At 37.4% G+C, this 17,181-nt stretch overlaps 1 protein-coding gene across 1 annotated transcript in view; it reads right to left on the bottom strand.

Annotated features, from left to right (window-relative positions):
• The window catches only part of STK3 (serine/threonine kinase 3), a 300,126-nt gene that overhangs the window by 201,144 nt on the left and 81,801 nt on the right, over positions 1-17,181 (bottom strand). The window contains exons 5-6 of the mRNA XM_043484504.1: positions 5,885-6,049; positions 5,210-5,377 (exon numbers count right to left, since the gene is read on the bottom strand). Of these exons, the coding sequence (XP_043340439.1) occupies positions 5,210-5,377; positions 5,885-6,049 (333 nt within the window). The remainder of the gene's footprint in view (positions 1-5,209; positions 5,378-5,884; positions 6,050-17,181) is intronic.

Raw genomic sequence — 17,181 nt, 5'->3', positions numbered from 1 at the left:
TATGTTGAAACTGTCAATGTAATAAAACTTAATCCTCGATTTTGAGGCTGGAACGCCTTGTACTCCCACATGTATTAGGACCACAGGGCAGAACAACTCCAACTCTCACATAGAGTGAAAAACCACATGTCCTGGAAGTTGTACTGAAATTCTCCAACGATCCAATTTGCCCCCTCCTCCGGATCCTTAGCTATTTCTGATCTGAAAGTATACTTAAGAGAATCAAGGTATCACTTAAAATAATCAGGCAGAAAGACAGAGGGAACAGACAGGGGGAAGAAATGGAGTATGAACAGAAAGAAAAGTGAAGGTTCGAAAGGGACTGTGTGAGCATTCATGAACGTACACTGTTAGGAAATAGGGAACAGTCAGAGGAAGTCAAGGCAGCACTGGGGAGAAACGGAAAAAAAGGAAGATGAGGATAAGTTCAAAGGAGAAAAACAAGCACTGTAATGCCAAAATAATAAAAATCATATGGGCATATGATCCTTTATGATTTGTAATATACACATAAATGAATAAAAGTTGTTACAGTGTATGGTCTTACATTCTAAACAACTGAATATATATGTACTTCCTCCCCATACACACACAGAGAAGGCAAAATAATTCTAACATCAGAATGCAAGTTATCACTGGAGTGGAAGTTCCAAGAGAACAGGACACACACCTGCACTGCTTACCACTATATCCTCAAAGTCTGCCTGGGACATGATGAATGAGCCCTGAATATATGCAGAAGGAAATAAAGAAAAGAGAACAGAAGTAAAAGAATATAAGAAGAAAATTCCAGGGTCCTTGTCTTCAAAAAATCAAACATCCATACTCAGGGGACACTCAGTTTCTCTGACACAAAATAACCAATGTAGGACACCAGATATATTCTCCAACTGGTCCAAAGGTTGACTTCCTGCCTCCACATGAGAACAGGCATCTATTTTAACATCAACACTAAATCAAAAATATGTTAATATTAATGATTAAATTTTGTATTACTGCTAAAATGGATATGTCCATGATAAAAAATAAACACAATTATATGGCAAATAAGTTTCAACAGCATTATTCTCATCACTAAAGGAATCAATAAAAATTATTTTTAAAAAGTAATATCCCCAAAATGTAAACTCCAATTTACAACTATTAAATGTTTATACAAAATCCCTAGAACACATCTATTACACAAAGCAAAGTAATACAACAATTAAATACAAATAAGCAATCCTCTACTTGTAGGATAGCAAATCTGAGATACATTTTGACTCAAAGACCTCCCAAGGGAAGGACTGGGAGGATTCTACCCAAAAGAATTATAAAGGGACTTAGACTGAGTATTAGAATTGGATACAAAAAGTGATGGGGGACAGCTGGAAGAACAATAAACAGGCAGTAAAAAGTCAAAGGGCTAGGAGACTTCAGCCAGCAAATAGAAAACGGCAGACCAAACTAGAGAAAAGCTGATTAAAATGAGACCAGAAACTCAACAACACAGAAAACAACCCAATTTTAAAATGGCGAATAACCTGAATAGCTGTTTCTCCAAAGAAGATATACAAATGAACAAAAAGTACATGAAATGATACTCAACATCACTAGTTATCAGGGAAATGTAAATCAAAACCATGAAGTAACACTTCACTCTCATTAGGATGGCTATTATCAAAAAGACAGAAAACAAGCGTTGGCAAGAATGTGGAGAAACTGGAATCCTTGTGTATTGCTGGTGGGAATGTAAAATAGCACAATGCTATGAAAAACAGTAGAGAGGTTCCTCAAAAACTTAAACATAAAATTACCATATGACGCAACAGTCTAGTTCTGGGTATATAGCCACAGAGTGGAGAGCAGGCTCCCGCCGGGAATAAATGCACATTCATCTTCACAGAAGCAAGAGTCTCAGCAATCAAAGGGTGGAAACAACTCAAGTGTCCAACATGGATGAATGGTTAAACAAAATGTGGCATTTATACAATGGAATATGATTCAGCCTTAAAAAAGAATTTGGATACATGCTACAACAATGGATGAACCTTGAAAACATTATATTAAGTGAAAGGAGCTGGACACAAAAGGACAAATATTGTATGATTTAACTTCTGTGAGATGCTTAGAATAGTCCAATTCATAGAAACAGAGAGAATGATGGTCATAAGGTGTTAGGGGGAGGAGATAATGAGTTACTTTTTAATGTGTATAGAGTTTTAGTTTCGGATGATAAAAATTTCTGTAGTAGACAGTGTGATGTGAATGTACTTTAAGGTCACTGAATTGTATACTGAAAAATGGTTAAAATGATACCATTTTTATGAATACTTTACCACAATTTTAAAAATTTGAGAAAAGACAAGGAAAATAGATCCTGAAATTAATCATTACTGATCTTAAAATACATATAATCTGAAAAAAGGGAACAGATTGTAGAAGATACAGTGGATTGAAGAGTGGCCCCCAAAAGATACATTTATATCCTAATATTCAGAACTTCTAAACAGGATCTCATTTGGAAAAAAAATCCTTGCAGTTGGAGATTGTTCCCGACTGCTGGAGTGGGCCCTAAATCCAATGACATCTGTCCTTTAAAGAAAAAGGCAGAGGAAAATCTGAAATAGACAGAAGAGGAAAACGCAGACACTCGCAAAGGAGAGAGTAATGTAAAAGGTGCAGGCAGGGACGCAAGAGATGTAGCTGCAACCCAAGGAGTGCCAGGGGCTGCTGGCAGCCGCCACCCCAGAGCTGAAGAGGCAGGAAACGGAGTCTCCTTTAGAGCTCCTGGGAGGAGTGCGGCCCTGCCAACACCTCCGTTTCAACTGCTGGCCTCCAGGACTGTAAGAGAATAAAGTTCTATGGTTTTAAGCCACCAAATTGGTGGTAGTATGTTAGGACGGCCCTAAGAAATTACCACAGGGGGTAAAAAAGATAAAATGAAAACTAAGAAAGTAGATTTGTTGAGCACAGAACGTGTCATTCAAGCCAAAATCTAACTATGTAAAAGCGAGAGGAAAAGGGAATCCTGAGCTTTGTCACCGAGTTGTAATTTCTGGCCACACGATGTCAGAGGGCGAAGTCCCATGCACACACACTGAGATGGGCCAGGTGCCGACCCCGGCACACACAGCAGGAACTGGGGGATGGAAGATGTGCAGGCGTGCCAGGGGCGGGGACTACTCAACTGGCACCTCTAACCAAGCCCAGTCATCCAGAATTTCTCAACTTGGTTCCATTATTAATTGGGCAGGAAGGAAGGAGGTCATGGATTCTTGTTTTGTTTTTTTAATTTAAAAATGACTGGCTCAGTTTTCAATTCTTAATAAACATTTTTGAAATTTTTTTAAAAAAAGAAATCATGTTGGATTAGGAGTATACTTGGTTGTGACACAGTGCCATGTAATTTGCAATGAGAGAAGCTACTCTGTGCTTTATTTTTCAAATCCTTGGCTATCTGCGAGAGAGACGACCTCATGGTCAAACTGAATATGTGGAACTATTTGGTTGGAAAAAATAAGATTTATACTGGAGGAAGCAGAACAGTAATACTCTTAAGTTCTGGGTTAAATCCCAGCTCTGACACTTAGCTAGCTGTCTTGGATACTTTGGTTAACCTCACTAACTTAAACTCAAATATATCTAGCTAAGGATCACCCCAAAAACTTTCTAGCTGAAAGTACCAAAGATATCTAATAATCAGAAAAGAAATGAGAATTTTATTGATCATTTTATGTTGACCTTGTTATAGTTCATGTCAATATTTTCAAAGAATTCATGCTATTTTTCTATTTCACTTTAGCAAGAGGCGTTTATATGTACAAGGAAGATAACACATATCATATACAATTATATTCCTCAAAGAGTTCTCAAGTGGCAGGCAGATTTTTAAATATTTCAGTATAGTACACTATTATCTACACTACTGAAATTCAATTTATAATAGCACTATAGTATCAGATAGAATTTAAATTTATTCTTCTTTTTCAAATACTCTAAAATACTGCATTCTTTTTCCTCCCATCTGTTTACTTCATACATTTCTCCATCTACCCTAAAACCATCTTCTTTTCTTTACACACACACACACACACACTCTCTCTCTCTCTCTCTCCCCCCCTCCCCCACCTTCTTTCTGCCTTCATGCCTATATCCTTTCTTCTTGAGTTGAATACAGCCACTAGAGGGCAACAAGTTTACAAAGATAAATGTATTTATCTATAATGAATTGAGATTCACATACTAATAAATTTAAAAACTGTATCATCACAAACCCTAAAGCAGTGGCAATTAGACTTGAATATGCAATCTATACATTTCAGACTCAAAAATTTATCATGGAAAAGGAGTTCATAAAACCATAAAATAATATTCAAAAAAGGAATTCCATTTTCTCACTGAACGCTAAAAATAAAAGCTTAATTCACTTATAGATACATAGCAATATTAGAAATTGGGATTCTTTTTTAATATTAGCTGGACTAGAGAAACAAAAACAAAAAGGTACAATATGCAGGGTATGTAGAAGAGAATGGATTTCTTCCAAGCCTCCACTGTTACATTCAGAATACGAGGAACTGAATAATGCAGTGGATTTACCAGCCCTTTATTCTATTTATTTCATAGGGAACCCTATATGCAAAACAGAAAAAGAGACACAGATGTACAGAACAGACTTTGGGACTCTATGGGAGAAGGTGAGGATGGGATGTTCTGAGAGAATAGCACTGAAACAAGTATACTATCAAGGGTGAAACACATCACCAGCCCAGGTTGGATGCTCAGGGCTGGTGCACTGGGAAGACCCAGAGGGATGGGATGGGGAGGGAGGTGGGAGGGGGTTCAGGATGGGGAACACATGTAAATCCAAGGCTGATTCATGTCAATGTATGGCAAAAACCACTACAATACTGTAAAGTAATTAGCCTCCAACTAATAAAAATAAATGGGAAAAATAAATAAATCAATCAGTCGTAGGGAAATGCAGCAGGTGTACTTTGGGGGAAAGAACAGCCACTGCAGAGAGAAATACAGGCTTCACTTCTCTCCCTCCCAACTAAGGATGTGACGGTGGAGAGAACTCAACAGTCGCTAAGCCCTGACAGATAATTTTACTAATTTTTGCACAGAATCCAAATTCAAATGATCTTTTTATTCCATGTTTATTTACACTCACACTACAAAACTGCAGTGCTTTTAACATTGACATTTTCCATCATTTTCTTACCCTCATCGGATGTATATCAGCATAAGGAGGTTTTCCTTCAGCCATTTCTATAGAAGTAATGCCAAGGGACCAGATGTCAGCCACACAGTTATAGCCTATTTCCTGAATGACCTCAGGAGCCATCCAAAATGGAGTTCCTATCACAGTATTGCGTTTTGCCATTGTATCCTGCAAGAACATTACAGAGATATAACTACAAAAACACTAAGGAAATGTATTTGCCAATGTATTCCTTAAACTACATATTTGAAACCCTCAAATACTACAGGTTATATCTGAAATTGACTATTTTCCTAAAATTTCAATCAGTTGTGACATGACATATTTAGGAATTTAGAATTCTGAAATAACCAAGAGTCCATAAGTAACTTAACTCCACTACCTTCATTAAAGATAGCACTATAACAATAAAACCTACAGAAATGGGAAAATGCAGCTTTCCTTTCCAAATATTTAAGCATTTTGATGGCAGTATATATTTTTTCATGTTCATCTAATGTCTCTTAAATGGTAAATAAAAATAATTAAATAATACCTAAATGATGGCTTCTTCTCCCTGACAGTAATGAATTTATGCATTTCTTTTCATAACCCTCAAAAGATATTATCAATGTTTAATCACACTCGAACCCGGACAATACAAACCAACAGTGCTTCCAAAAGTATTACACTTACCGTTAACTGACCGGCAACTCCAAAATCCGCCAATTTTGCATGTCCTTCTGTATTGAGGAGAATATTTCCAGCTTTTATATCTCTGTGTATTTTTCTCATAAAGTGTAAGTATTCTAGTCCTTTCAAAGTAGATTTGAGAATGGTTGCAATCTCATCTTCTGTTAACTGGAAAGAAATATTTTAAAAACTCAACTGAAATGCTGATACAACTAAACTCTTACAAGAGAGCATTGTTAACAAGCACTTCTTTCTAAAGATCATTAAACTTTTAGGAAAAGGCTAAAAGGTAAAGTACCAAGAACCTCTTCTGATGAAAGAAAATGTCATCATTCAATTTCTCCTTTCTTTAAAATTATCCATGTCATTCCTAAAGCACGTTAACATATCCCAAGAATCACCATGACCCTAAGAAATCACTTTTCCCTACGCCATCTAACACCGAGGTGGCAATATGACAGCTATCTGTCCTGAAAAAGTAAATCCAGAGACACCCTTCCCTGTGGCCCCTCCAACTACTGATGAAAGTGAAAACCAACAGTGTCACACAAAGGAGAGGAAATGAGGAAGTGTGGCCTGCCAAGAGCCTCCTGCGTGAAGCATTTACACCAATGCCACTCCTCCTCCTTCCAGTGAGGTCATTCTTAATCTACCCGGGTCCTAGATTTCTAACTTCAATAATGAGAACTCAGAAATGAAAATGTCAGAGAAAGACTAAGAAAACGGAAACACAAAAACAGACCATCAGGGAAGGAAAAAAGAGGAGGGAGGTGTGAACGTAAAGACTTTTAGTACTGATAGCACCAGAGCCAGAGGAATGGATAGACAAATTATGGTATATGCAAACAATGCAATATTATTTGGTCATGAAAAGGAATAAAGTGCAGACATGTGCTGCAATGTGGATGGACCTCAAAAACATTATGCTAAGTGAAAGAAGTCGGACACAACAGAAAGCACGCATCGTATGAGTCCACTTATATGAAATACTAAGAATAGGAAAATCCACAGAAAAAGAAAGCAGACTGGTGACTGCCAGGGACAAGAGGGGTAGAAATTACACAACACTGTAAATGCACTAATGACAAGGAATTTTTCACATTAAAATGGTAAATCTTATATGAATTTTACCTCAATTCTAAGCAAATTGCCAGGTGGTTTACATTTGCATAAAACACCAATATATACTGTCATAAAATTACTGCACAGACCATGTAAAGCTTTGCAGGCCATGGATAAGGAGTCTGGATTATTTGAAAATTCTAATACTTTCAGGAACTGATTCTGTACCTCAGACCAGATGGACTGACTTCATGGTCCACAGAGAGCAAGCACTATATTCTGAAGCTGCACTATTCAACACAGTAGCTCCCCAGCATTTGAAACATAGCTAACCCAACTGAGATATGCTATACATATAAAATATACCAAAGTTAAAGGCCTAATACCAAAAAGGAAATGTAAGGTATCTCATCAATCACTTACATACTGCTTACACAGTTAAATGACATTTATATACTAATTACATTATATTTAAAATGTGTTAATGTTATTAATATAATATAAAATTAGTGTCAGTGAAAAAAATGTTTGTCACTCAGTTAGGTCCAACTCTTTGTGACTCCATGGACTGTAACATGCCAGGCTCCTCTGTCCATGGAATTCTCCAGACAAGAATACAGGAGTGGGCAGCCAATCCCTTCTGCAGGGGATCTTCCCAACCCGGGGACTGAACCTTCATCTCCTGTATTGCAGGCTGATTCTTTTCTGTCTGAGCCACCAGGGAGGCCCCGCCTATATTTAATACATTAAAATTAATCTCACCTGCCACTTCTTCTTTTTGAATGTGGGTGCTAGAAGGCTCAGAATGACATACGTAGCCCAAGCTACGTTTCTACTGAGCGGTACTGCACTGAGAGTCCGGAAGAGCAGAGACCTCTGTCTGGGTCACTGATGTGTCGGCATCAGTGCGTACACCGGTGGAGCCACACCTGGCATACAGTTAGCAATCGATAAATAATGAATGAATGGGTACGGACCTGTAGTTACTAAAGGAGAAGAGAAATTCACATCTGATGGTCCCAGTCCTTTGAAATTAGTGCTCTGCAGCCCTGGTGGGTGAGTAAGAGGCAGGGGTGCATAGAGGGCCACCACACCACTGCAGAGGTATGCAAAGTGGTGGCCTGGGTTCTCTCCCCTCGCCCGATTCCACATCCCCACTATAAAGATTAAAGAGCTCAGGGTGTTACAAAAGCAGTACCAGTCCTAAACATGGTCTCATGTTTAGTCACTTCAATGCTGACCTTTTCAGTTACCTAGACTTCGATTTTTATCCTCCTAGCATTCCACTATTTCCAACCAATAATTCAACTAATCCTTCATTAACTTCTTGGCTTGTTGTCTCTGCTCCTATACCCTGTATTTCAGAGCCACACTAGAGAAAGTTCAAAATTAAATGGACCTACTTTACTTAGGCCTCAGGATGAATCTGATTTCAGTGCATTTGCCACTGGACAAATCCACAGAAAGACTAAAAGAAGACTTGCCAGAGACAGTAAGCTTATTCATGAACTGTCTGGTTTTGCTAAAAGACTTTCAAGGTTCATTCCAACTCTATGATTCTATAACATTATATTATAAGATCTTCATTGTCTTAACAAAAGACTAATTTGGGCATCCATTTTTATTTTTCACTAATTTGGGCATTCACACTAATTTGGGCATCTGTTCTTTCAACAAGTATCTACTTCACTGGCTCTCTTGTATAAGTCCTGCTAAAGAGGCTGGGTATACAGTAGTGAAGAAGCTGACAGTACTAGTTTTTATGAAGTTTACAAGAATATCTGAGGCCACAGCCAGTATTTGGCCCTGAATTAATAAAGGTGAAGAGGACAGATCTGAAGCAAACGTGAAGTGTCTGAAGTCTCTTTCCCATTATGCTTTTCTCTATTCAGTAATAAATCCCTCCCTCTACTTTAGGGGTTCATTTCATATATTCCCTCTAAAAAAAAACAAAAAAGATGCAATAGCCAATCATTCTAATAGTACATGGATATGTCTTAAATTAAAATTATTTGTGTACAGTATTATTCTAACAATCCCTTTGAATATTAGGGCTCAAATGTGGTATCTGCACTTTGAGACTTTTAACTTCAATTATAAAATGAAAGGTTTCTATCCCTCGATAAAATCATTTTAACAATTAACAAGTAAACATTTTCTAGAACACAGAGAGATAATGTTGACTTAAATTTTTTTTATTAATTTACAGTTATAGAATCTTTTATATGAGTTTCACACAAACATGAATGCATGAATTAACCTCAATATAAGCACAGAGTAGCAAGGCTTGTTCCAAAGATGAGATTCAAAGTATGTATTCAACAAAGAGTAAAGGCAGCCAAATTTCAGCCTTAAGTACAAAAATTTCAGGTAAATCTTGACAAATTTAGAAGAATAAATGTTTATCTGGTCTCTTTTAAATATCAAGGGTAGCAAATACACTTTGGAAAAGAATAATATCTATTTCAACATTTAAACCACTCGACATATATTTTGGGTCTTTAATGGAGAATAGGAAAGAAAGGAGACTAGGCTTTCCCAGATGTAGGCCTTGATCTGGATGTTTATTTCACATCCTTTGGACACATACTATTTAGAGGGAAGGGGTAAGGGAATTCATTGACAGTCATTTTCCTAAACAGAGTTTTGTTTTTAAACAATCTTTAAACGTAAATTTCACTTACATACAAACAAAATCAGCTACCAAAGGTGACTAGGTTTCTATTTGGCAACAGAGAAAAACCAAAAACTTTAAGTAATATCTTTTTTATTTCTATAAATAAGACTTTTCATCAGTTCAGATAAATTTCAAAATCATAAGCTTTATATTGAAAATATATAGAAAGAAAAGAAAAAAACAAAAGAGAGAAGATCTGCTTTTATACAGAAAGTAAAGTAGGATTTAAGTTCTAAGATGGAAAACACTCAAACCACAACTAACACTTCTTTTAGTAGTATCTGTCAAGAATCCTTTCCAATGGAAAATTTTATTGAGAGTACTTCATTTGTGGATTTAATTAGGTTATCATCAATTCAATACAGATTTAATTTTATTTCTGTCACTACACAAATGGAGCAATGTCATCTTAAAATCATTTGAATCATATTTAGACTCTAGTTTAAAAAAAAAAAAAGAAAAAGGAGGGCAGGAAAGAGATAATAAACCATGAATGAAACACTCGGTAATCAGAGCTGGAAATAAGACTTTATAGCTGAGCTAATACATTAAAAGACGGAAGTCTACATCTGGTTTCAATACTGGTATGAATTCACTGGCAAGTTTAAAAAGAATCCCATTGTACAAAAACAAAAAGATGGTTTTGATAGGCTCTAAGTCCCCTGGTTACTTTTGTTTCTAGAGTCGTATGATTAGTATAATAATATGATACATTTAATATGTCACCATGTATATGGTTTTGATAAAAATGCACCCACCAACGTGTCTCAAGGGCACATGCACAAGCTGTTTTAAAATACTCATAGTGCCTTAATGTTTTTACACTAGTAAAAACAAATTCAAGGAAGGTTTTGAAAATTCATACAAAATTAAGAATTTTATTTTTCTAAAAATGAAACTGACACTCTTAACTAAATTCTATCTTTTTGATATAATTATCTGTGCATATAAAATAATATGTTGGGGCTTCTGGTTCAAGATGGTGGAGTAGAAAGACAGGCGCTCATCTCCTCCAGCAAGAACATCAAAATCACCACTAGCTGTTGAACAGCGATCGACAGGAGGACACTGGAACCCACCAAGAAAAGAAACCCCATGTCCAAAAACAAAGAAGCAGCCAGTGAGACGGTAGGAGGGGTACAATCACAATGAAATCAAATCCCATACCTGCCAGGTGAGTGACCCACAGACTGGAGAACAATAATACCAAAGAAGTTCTCCCACTATTGTGAAGGTTCTGAACCCCACGTCAAGCTTCCCCACCTGGGGATCTGAAAAAGGGACTGGGAATCCCCAGGGAATCTGAACTTGAAGGCCAGCAGGATTTAGTTATAAGAACTTTCACAGGACTGGGGGAAACAGAGACTCCAGTCTTGGAGGGCACAAACTCACTCTCAGGCACACCAAGATGCAGAAGAAAGGAGCAGTGACCCGCAGAAGACTGAACCAAACTACCTGCTAGCGCTGGCGGGTGGCCTGTGGGGGCGTGGGTCGGCAGGGGTTCACCCCAGGGACAGGGGCAGTGGCAGCAGTAGTCCAGGAAGGTCCCCCTGGGCATAAACCCTCCTGGAGGTCACCATTAACTCTGCCACAGAGCCCAGAGAGCCCAGGGCTGGGTCCCCTCAGGCCAAACAACTACAAAGGAGGGAGCACAACCCCACCCGTCAGCAGATAATTGGATTAAAGCTTTACTGAGCAAAGGCCCTGGCCACCAAAGCAATTCCCAGTTTTTCCCACCACCAGTCCCTCCCATCAGGAAGCTTACACAAGCCACTTAGCCTCCTCCATCAGAAGGCAGACAGAAGAAGCAAGAAGAACCACAGTCCCACAGCGGCTACAACAAAACCACATTACAGAAAGTTAATCAGCATGAAAAAGCAGAAAGTTATGTCCCAGATGAAGAGACAAGATAAAACCCCAGAAAAACATCTAAATGAAGTAGGGCTAAGCAACCTTCCAGAAAAAGAATTCAGAATAATGACAGTGAAGATGATCCAGGATCTCAGAATGGAGAAGATGCAAGAAATGTTTACCAAAGACCTAGAAGAACTAAAGAACAAACAAACAGAGATGAATAATACACCAGAAGGAATCAATAGCAGAATAACTGAGGCAGAAGAACAGATAAATGACCTGGAGGAGAGAATGGTGGAAATCACTGCCACAGAACCGAATATAGAAAAAAGAATGAAAAGAAATGAAGACAGCCTAACAAACCTTGGGGACAACATTAAACGCACCAACATTTGCATTATAGGGATCCCAGAAGGAGAAGAGAGAAAGAGTGTGAGAAAATATTTGAAGAGCTAATTTCAAATTATCCTAATTTCCCTGAAAATTTTCTGAAAATTTCCCTAATATGCAAAAGGAAATAGTCAACCAATTCCAGGAAGCACAGAGAGTCCCAGGCAGGATAAACCCAAGGAGGAACACACTGAGACACTCAGTAATCAAACTGACAAATACCAAAGACAAAGATAAAATACTAAAAGCAACATGGGAAAAACGACAAATAACATGCAAGTTGAACTCCCATCAGGCTATCAGCTGATTTCTCAACAGAAAATCTACATGCCAGAAGGGAATGTCACGATATATTTAAAGTGATGAAGGGGAAGAACCTACCAAGAATACTCTACCCAGCAAGACTCTCATTCAGATTTGGTGGAGAAATCAAAAGCTTTCCAGACAAGCAAAAGTTAAAAGAATTCAGCTTTACAGCAAAAATCAGCTTTACAACAAATGCTAAAGGAACTTCTCTAGGCAGGAAACACAAAAAGAAGGAAAAGACCTATAGAAAATAAACCCAAAACAATTAAATGGTAATAGGATTATACATATTGATAATTACCTTAAATGTAAATGTATTAAATGCACCAACCAAAAGACACAGCCTGGCTGAGTAGATAATACTTCTGCATGTATACACTTCCACTTACCACATCACTCTACTTGACTCCCCAAATTCTATGTAATTATTTTATATTATTAGGTTAACCATGTTCCCATTATGGCTTACAACTGTAATTATCTTTTTTTTTTTGGTCTGGCTATTGACTGTGAAAACTGGTAAACATCTTTTACTATTGTGATTATGTAACTATTACTCACTTAATACCACTGCATCATGACTAATCAACAGAAAAATAACAGAATGTATATCACCAAAACTACCATTTTAAAAAGAGACCTGTAGTCACTTTTTAAACCCAGATGCATATCAGAAGTACCTTGGAATTTTTTGAAAAATAAAATAGTAATAATAAATCTATATATAGTACTTACTATTAAGGAAACAAACCTAAAAATGAGACATAGTTCCCCTTTCATGTGCCACAGACAGATAGCTATATATATTATATTATCAAATTTCAAGTTTTAACTTGTACCTTGAATTTTCATAAAGTTTTGAAAACTATCTGAGCAAAACCCACCCTACATAGTCTTTTAAGCCCTGGATCAAATCTAATTTCTTTCAAAAAAGGACCCTTTATTCCCAAGTGAGGATTTATCTGTCCAGTGATGATAATGGCAACACCAACAACTTAACACTTACTGAGTATTTACCATACCTGCCACATTACAGGTATCATTTCATTTAATACCCACACACAACAACAGATGGTAGGCACCAACAAAAATTTACTGAGAATCTGTTATTCTGCCCTTGCCTTCATGGTGCTCATAATTTAGAGGGAAAGGAAGGGAACAGGAACAAATAATTATGGTATTAAGCAATGCCAGGTACGATAAGATTAGATATAGGAGCACTCCAGGACAGCAGAATCTAAGGTAATTATAAGAACCAGTACTGCATCAGAACCAGTACACTTAAAGTAAAATTCAAATCACACACTTTAACCCTCAAGGCCTTGAATGATACAGTTCCTGTAGCCTTGACAATCTCATCACACCACTCTCCCTATTCAAGGAAGTCTTCACAGAGGAGGAGACTTTTGAGCTGCCTCTTGAAGAATGTACAAAGTTTGTCAGGAGACCAAAGAGGAAAAGAAATACTAGATATGTGTAAAGGAAACGGGCACAAAAAATGAATGAAGTCTAGTACCAGTTCTTTGTGTCGGAATGCAGTGTGCATGGGAAAACAGTGCAAAATGGCAAAGATAGATTAAGGTTAACTCTGCTTTATGTGCCTACATACTTTTAAATGAAAAGACGGTACGATCATACCCGAACTTTTAAGAAGGAAACTGTGACAGCAGCCTTCATCTAAAGACTAGAAGCAGAAAAGCTACTGTGGAGAATTTAATAATAAAACCATTTATAGTAGTAGTAGTAGATTTGCAGTACTAGCTAATAGATAAATACACTTGCTTAAAATCCCAATGGATTTTTTTAACTTCTTATTTCATGTTGGAGTATAGCCGATTAACAAGGCTGTGACAGTTTCAGGTGGACAGCAAAGGGATTCAGTCATGGATACACATGTAACCACTTCTCCCTCAAACTTCCCTCCTATCCAGGCTGCCACATGACACTGATCAGAGCCCCCTGTGCTATACAGTAGCTCCTCTTTGGTTATCCATTTTAATTACAGCAGTGTGTACCTAGTCCATCCCAAACTGCCTAACTATCCAAATGCATTTTTTTAGTCAAAATTTCTAATTTTAAGATGAAGAGATGCCAAAGCATACAGTTAAGCAGGAAGCCACCGAAAGCAAAATCCAAAATCCTTTCATAATTCAAACTGAAATTGCCCCCCTCAAAAAAAAAAAAAAGAAGAAGAAAAGGAGCTGTCACGTGAACATGCCCTCTAACTCAGTAATTTCATTTCTCAGGATGTAACCAATGGCGGAACAACACAGGTGCACCAATCAGTTCAGTTCAGTTGCTCAGTCCTGTCTGACTCTGCAACCCCATGGACTACAGCCAATACATACCTACAAAAGTTTCCTTCAACTTTGATTACAACATAAGTTGGAGCTCATTTTATCCAAAGTACTGAAAAAAACACACTCTGTTACATACACACAGACCTATATACTGATATGGGAATATCTCTGAGATACATCAAAAGTTGAAAAAAAAAAAATTCATCTCCTGGCTGGCTCGCCAAGAAAAAAAATAAAAGAAAAAGAAGTCTAAAAAAAAAAAAAAAGAAAGCAAAGTATAGAACACCACACATGCAGTATGAATCTCTTGTTTAAAACAAAATATGATAAAAGACCTAAATGTAAGGCCAGAAACTATTAAACTCTTAGAGGATAACTTAGGCAGAACACTCAATGACATAGATAAAAGCAAGATCCTCTATGACCCACCTTCTAGAGTAATGGAAATAAAAACAACAAAAAAAAAAAAAAAAACAAGTGAGACCTAATTAAACTTAAAAGCTTTTGCACAGCAAAGGAAACAAGAAACAAGGTGAAAAGACAACCCTCAGAAAGGGAGAAAGTGATAGCAAAGGAAACAACTGATAAAGAATTAATTTCCAAAATATACAAGCAGCTTATACAACTCAATACCAGAAAAGCAAACAACCCAATCAAAAAGTGGGAAAGGGACCTGAAGAGACAGTTCTCAAAGCAGACAGACGGACGGCTAGCAAACACACGAAAAGATGCTCAACATCGCTCATGATTAGAGAAATGCAAATCAGAACTACAATGCAATACCACCTCACACCAGTCAGAATGGCCATCATCAAAAAGTCTACAAACAGTAAATACTGGAGAGAGTGTGGAGAAAAGGGAACACTCTTGCATTGCTGGTGGGAATGTACACTGATACAGCCACTATGGAAGACGGTATGGAGACTCCTTAAAAAGCCAGGAATAAAACCATCATACGATCCAGCAATCCCACTCCCAAGCATATACCCTGAGGAAACCAATACTGAAAAAGACATGTGTACCCAAATGTTCACTGCAGCACTATTTACAATAGCTAGAACATGGAAGCAACCTAGACGTCCAACAACAGATGAATGGATAAAGAAGCTGTGGTACATATCTACAATTGAATACTACTCGGCCATAAAAAGGAATACATTTGAATCTGTTCTAACAAGGTGAACAAAACTAGAGCCCCATTATACAGAGTGAAGTAAGTCAGAAAGAGAAATATAAATATTGTATACTGACATATATATGGAATCTGAAGAGATGGCACTGGTGAATTTATTTTCAGGGAAGTAATGAAGAAACAGACATAGAGAATAGACCTATGGACATGGGAGGAGGAAAGGAGGGGAGAAGGGAAGATATATGGAGAGAGTAACACAGAAATTTACAACACCATGTGTAAAACAGATAGCCAACGGGTATGACTCAGGGAACTCAAACCGGGGCTCTGCTGCAGGCTGAAGGGCGGGGTGGGGAGGGAGACGGGAGGGAGGTCTGGGAGGGAGGGGACATGGATGTACCTATGGCTGATTCTTAGAAAACCACAAAATTCTGTAAAGACATTATCCTTCAATTAAAAAAAAAATTTTTAATGCATACACATGCACTGAAAGAAGCCCCAAGAAACTGGTACCTGACATCTCCTCCAGGAAGTAAAACTGAGGGATGAGTGAGTAGACGCTAAATTCCTCTTTTGTACTATTTGGAATTTTTACAATGTGCTCCTATTACCTTTTTCCCCTTTATTTATATTATTAAAATGGAAGGCATTTATACATTTTGGTTAAAGGTATAAAGAATTATACAATACAATTTTAAAAGAGCTTCATCCAAAACTGTTAAAATTAGATTTGCTACCTAACGAGCTAAATTTCCATTTTCTGAAAAACTAACTTACATTTCTTGATTTCCTAAAATTAAATAATATTTTACTGGATAAGACACAATGATCTTTTTATGTTTTTCTAATACTAGAGGATATCCACTATTTCAACAAATATAAAATTCTTAAATCAGTGATAAATCATTAAAAACTAAATACCATCTTTTTAAGTTTCTGCCTTAATAGTAACAAAATACAGTTTACATTTGTGTAGAACTTGGCAGGTTACAAAATGCTCTGACACTCATCATCTTTGTTCCTCACAAGAAAACACTGAGGTAGGTAAGGCAAGTAATACGATATTAGGTCCATTTTAGGATTAGGCATCTGAAGTTAAAAGGAATTAGTTACACGGTGTATCCGGGGTCACAGAGCTAACATGTAACAAGCCAGGAACTGATGTCTGGTCTTCTGACGCTACATTCAAGGGTCCTTCCACTAAACCACATCATTCCAAATAACCACTGTCACGGTGTGCTAAGGGGTCAGGCTTATGACAGGAAGGGAGGGCTCATGGCAGGTCTGGCTGTGACAGGCAGTCTGCCAGGAGAGGAACATACAATATAAAAATAAAGTGCGTGAAAGTGGGCCTGACTTATGAAAGGGAAATAGAACTGGGAGAAATGCCAAGAAGTACAGCAACTAAGGTGAAGACTGGGCAGCTCACCAATTAGGGAAGCCAAGGAAATACCTTTGGAGGTTTACCTTACTTAGTTAAGGTAGAAGAGCAAGAGTACTGGAGGGACTATATTGCAATGTGGAAAGATCATAAAGAAAAGCATTTATAATCCAATCAAAAGACTTAGAAAAGATGTCA

The sequence above is a fragment of the Cervus canadensis genome, chromosome 12, assembly GCF_019320065.1.
Source record: "Cervus canadensis isolate Bull #8, Minnesota chromosome 12, ASM1932006v1, whole genome shotgun sequence".
Lineage (NCBI taxonomy): Eukaryota > Metazoa > Chordata > Mammalia > Artiodactyla > Cervidae > Cervus > Cervus canadensis.
Note: the sequence above shows the minus strand (reverse complement) of the source record. Positions and strands in the feature narration are given on the sequence as shown.